Source organism: Coregonus lavaretus (genome assembly GCF_964263955.1).
Source record: "Coregonus lavaretus genome assembly, contig: HAP1_SCAFFOLD_252, whole genome shotgun sequence".
In the NCBI taxonomy this organism is placed as follows: domain Eukaryota; kingdom Metazoa; phylum Chordata; class Actinopteri; order Salmoniformes; family Salmonidae; genus Coregonus; species Coregonus lavaretus.
Genome location: NW_028162386.1, coordinates 9,809 through 13,784, shown reverse-complemented (window position 1 = coordinate 13,784; position 3,976 = coordinate 9,809). Strand labels below are relative to the sequence as shown.

At 48.0% G+C, this 3,976-nt stretch overlaps 1 protein-coding gene across 1 annotated transcript; it reads left to right on the top strand.

The window, feature by feature from the left end:
- Positions 1–237: 237 nt before the first annotated feature.
- LOC311119302 (uncharacterized protein) lies at positions 238–3,726 on the top strand (the record flags this gene model as incomplete). Its single annotated transcript, XM_084194022.1, has 4 exons — positions 238–393; positions 693–794; positions 1,429–1,554; positions 3,682–3,726. Coding segments are annotated over 4 exons (429 nt in total), but the record flags the coding sequence as incomplete, so codon positions are not given.
- Positions 3,727–3,976: the final 250 nt, after the last annotated feature.

Below are 3,976 nucleotides of genomic sequence, written 5' to 3'. Positions count from 1 at the left end.
AACCTCTCTACCACTCTAACCCTAACTCAATACAGATATGATATAAACCTCTCTACCACTCTAACCCTAACATAACCCTAACTCAATACAGATATGATATAAACCTCTCTACCACTCTAACCCTAACTCAATACAGATATGATATAAACCTCTCTACCACTCTAACCCTAACTCAATTAGATATGATATAAACCTCTCTACCACTCTAACCCTAATATAACTCGGTACAGCTCAGAGATGCCGTCTAACGTGGAGATCAAGGCGAGGGTGAGCAATGCGACACGATTGGCAGAGAGAGCCAGCCAGTTAAGCCAATCAGAGGGCACAGTAATCCGCCAGCAGGACACGTTCTTCAACTGCAGCACTGGACGACTTAAACTACGCAACCTGATGGTACACAGACACATACAGACACACATAAACACACACACACACATAAAAAAACACACACAAACATAGACACACACACAGACACACACACACAGACAGACACAAACACACAGACAAACACACACACAGACAAACACACACACAGACACACACACAGACACACAACTACACACACACACCTACACACACACACACACACACACACACACACAGACACACACAAACACAAACACAGACACACACTCATACACAGACACACATAAACACACATGCTTTGGACTGACGTTTTGTTTGTCCAGCAGGATGGGAGGGGTCAGCTGATCTTCTATGAGAGACCAGATTGTGATGGGCCCAAGGTGTCCAACTACTCCATCTCTGATACACAGGATCCAGAGGGACTCAGAGTGAGTAGCTACTACAACACTACTCCATCTCTACTACACAGTGAGTAGCTACTACAACACTACTCCATCTCTACTACACAGTGAGTAGCTACTACAACACTACTCCATCTCTACTACACAGTGAGTAGCTACTACAACACTACTCCATCTCTACTACACAGTGAGTAGCTACTACAACACTGCTCCATCTCTACTACACAGTGAGTAGCTACTACAACACTACTCCATCTCTACTACACAGTGAGTAGCTACTACAACACTACTCCATCTCTACTACACAGTGAGTAGCTACTACAACACTACTCCATCTCTACTACACAATGAATAGCTACTACAACACTACTCCATCTCTACTACACAGTGAGTAGCTACTACAACACTACTCCATCTCTACTACACAGTGAGTAGCTACTACAACACTACTCCATCTCTACTACAGTGAGTAGCTTTCTACAACACTACTCCATCTCTACTACACAATGACTAGCTACAACAACACTACTCCATCTCTACTACAGTGAGTATCTACTACAACACTACTCCATCTGAGGGAATGAGTGACTGGTTTAGTGTAGAGATGGCTGGTCATGAGGTGAGGTGGTGTATATTAATCTTAGTGTGTGTGTGTGTGTAGACTGTGTTGGCTGATTCTCTAGGGGTGAAGGGTGAGGTGAGGAAGGAGAGGAGGCTGTTCCTGGTTGGTCAGACGAGGGTTCACTTGGACACAGTGGAGGGCCTGGGACACTACATGGAACTAGAGGTAGATTCACCTGGCTGGGACATTACATATAACTAGAGGTAGATTCACCTGGCTGGGACATTACATATAACTAGAGGGAGATTCACCTGGCTGGGACATTACATATAACTAGAGGTAGATTCACCTGGCTGGGACATTACATATAACTAGAGGTAGATTCACCTGGCTGGGACATTACATATAACTAGAGGTAGATTCACCTGGCTGGGACATTACATATAACTAGAGGTAGATTCACCTGGCTGGGACATTACATATAACTAGAGGTAGATTCACCTGGCTGGGACATTACATATAACTAGAGGTAGATTCACCTACCTGGGACATTACATATAACTAGAGGCCTGACCAACTCTAGCATACAGAGGCCTGAATAGCTCTAGCATACAGAGGCCTGACCAGCTCTAGCATACAGAGGCCTGACCAGCTCTAGCATACAGAGGCCTGACCAGCTCTAGCATACAGAGGCCTGACCAGCTCTAGCATACAGAGGCCTGACCAGCTCTAGCATACAGAGGCCTGAACAGCTCTAGCATACAGAGGCCTGACCAGCTCTAGCATACAGAGGCCTGACCAGCTCTAGCATACAGAGGCCTGACCAGCTCTCGCATACAGAGGCCTGAACAGCTCTAGCATACAGAGGCCTGACCAGCTCTAGCATACAGAGGCCTGACCAGCTCTAGCATACAGAGGGATTTTGATGGGGATGTTTTTATTATGCTAATTAGATTTCCGCGGGGGAGCGGACATCGACTATAGAATCTCCAGTCTAGAGAAAGTCATCATATTTCTCTAAGGTTGACCACCAGATGGTGCTGGTTCCACTCTACATGGGGGGGGGGGGCTTGTTTACCCAGCATGCAGCAGATGACTGGCTGTCTTTGAAGGGTCACCATAGCAACAGGCCACTCCCCCTCCAATGCCCACGCTCGCCTGTAAGCACCTTTTTTCTCTGCACCTTTTTCAATGTTGGATTTGTTTTCTAATTCTTTCTTGGTCTGTGTAATCTGAGGGAAATATGTGTCTCTAATATGGTCATACATTTGGCAGTAGGTTAGGAAGTGCAGCTTGGTTTCCACCTCATTTTGTGGGCAGTGTGCACATAGCCTGTCTTCTCTTGAGAGCCAGGTCTGCCGATGGCAGCCTTTCTCAATAGCAAAGCTATGCTCACTGAGTCTTGTTTACCCAGCATGCAGCAGATGACTGGCTGTCTTTGAAGGGTCACCATAGCAACAGGCCACTCCCCCTCCAATGCCCACGCTCACCTGTAAGCACCTTTTTTCTCTGCCTCTCTTCCCTCTCTCTTCCCTCTCTCCATCTCTCTCTGCCTCTCCCTCTTACGCTCCCTGCCCTCTCTCTCTCTCTGCCTCTCCTTCCCTCGCTCTCTCTCTGCCTCTCCTACCCCCCCCCCCTCTCTCTCTCTCTCTCTCTCTCTCTCTGCCTCTCCTTACCCCTCTCTGCCTCTCCCTGACCTCTCTCTCTGCCTCTCCTACCCCCCCCTCTCTCTCTCTGCCTCCTCTCTCCTTCCTCTCTCTCTCTGCCTCCTCTCTCCTGCCTCTCTGCCTCTCTTCTCTCTCCCACTGTCTCTGCATCCTCTCTCCTTCCCTCTCTGTCCGATTCCTTCACATTTACCACTTTGCCATACATTGTCTTCTTTTCTTTCTGTCAATCTGTTTTCCATGTTCTAGTTTCCTCTCCTCCTCCTCTTCGGTTATCTGAGAGTGCTGTGTTAGTGTCAGAGGGAGGGAGGAGAAGGGAGAGATTGGTGTAGGTCTGGCCCACTCATCAGCGTGGGAGACTGAGCCTTTCTATCCACACACACACACACACAGTCAGTGTGTCATGTTGCACTGTGTGGGCTGAACTGAGCAGTCTTGTCATACAGTAACGGCACATAGACTGCCTCCTTTCTTTCCTCTCTCTCTCTTTCCTCTCTCTCTTTCCTCTCTCTTCCCTCTCTCTTCCCTCTCTCGTTCCCCTCGCTTTCCTCATTTTCTCTCCTTTTCTCTTCATCTCTCTTCTCTCTTTCCTCTCCTTCCTCTCTCTCCATCTCTCTCTTTATTGCCATTTCTCTGGCTCTCTCACACTCTCCATCTCACTCTCTTTCTCTCCATACTCAGTGTGCAGGCAGAGAAGCCTAGCGATGGAGGATCTGTGTCTCTGATGCTGTGGGTGAGTCTCTTCTCTCTCCTGCTGTACCTCTACCTGTCTCTACCTGTCTCTACCTGTCTCTACCGGTCTCTACCTGTCTCTACCTGTCTCTACCTGTCTTTACCGGTCTCTACCTGTCTCTACCTGTCTCTACCTGTCTCTCCTGCATGCTTTCTGTTGAGGGTTGCATGGTGTGTGTGTGTATGAATCAGCTAATGACACAGCTTGCCTCTCACCTGCTGTGCCTCTACCTGTCTCTACCTGTCTCTAC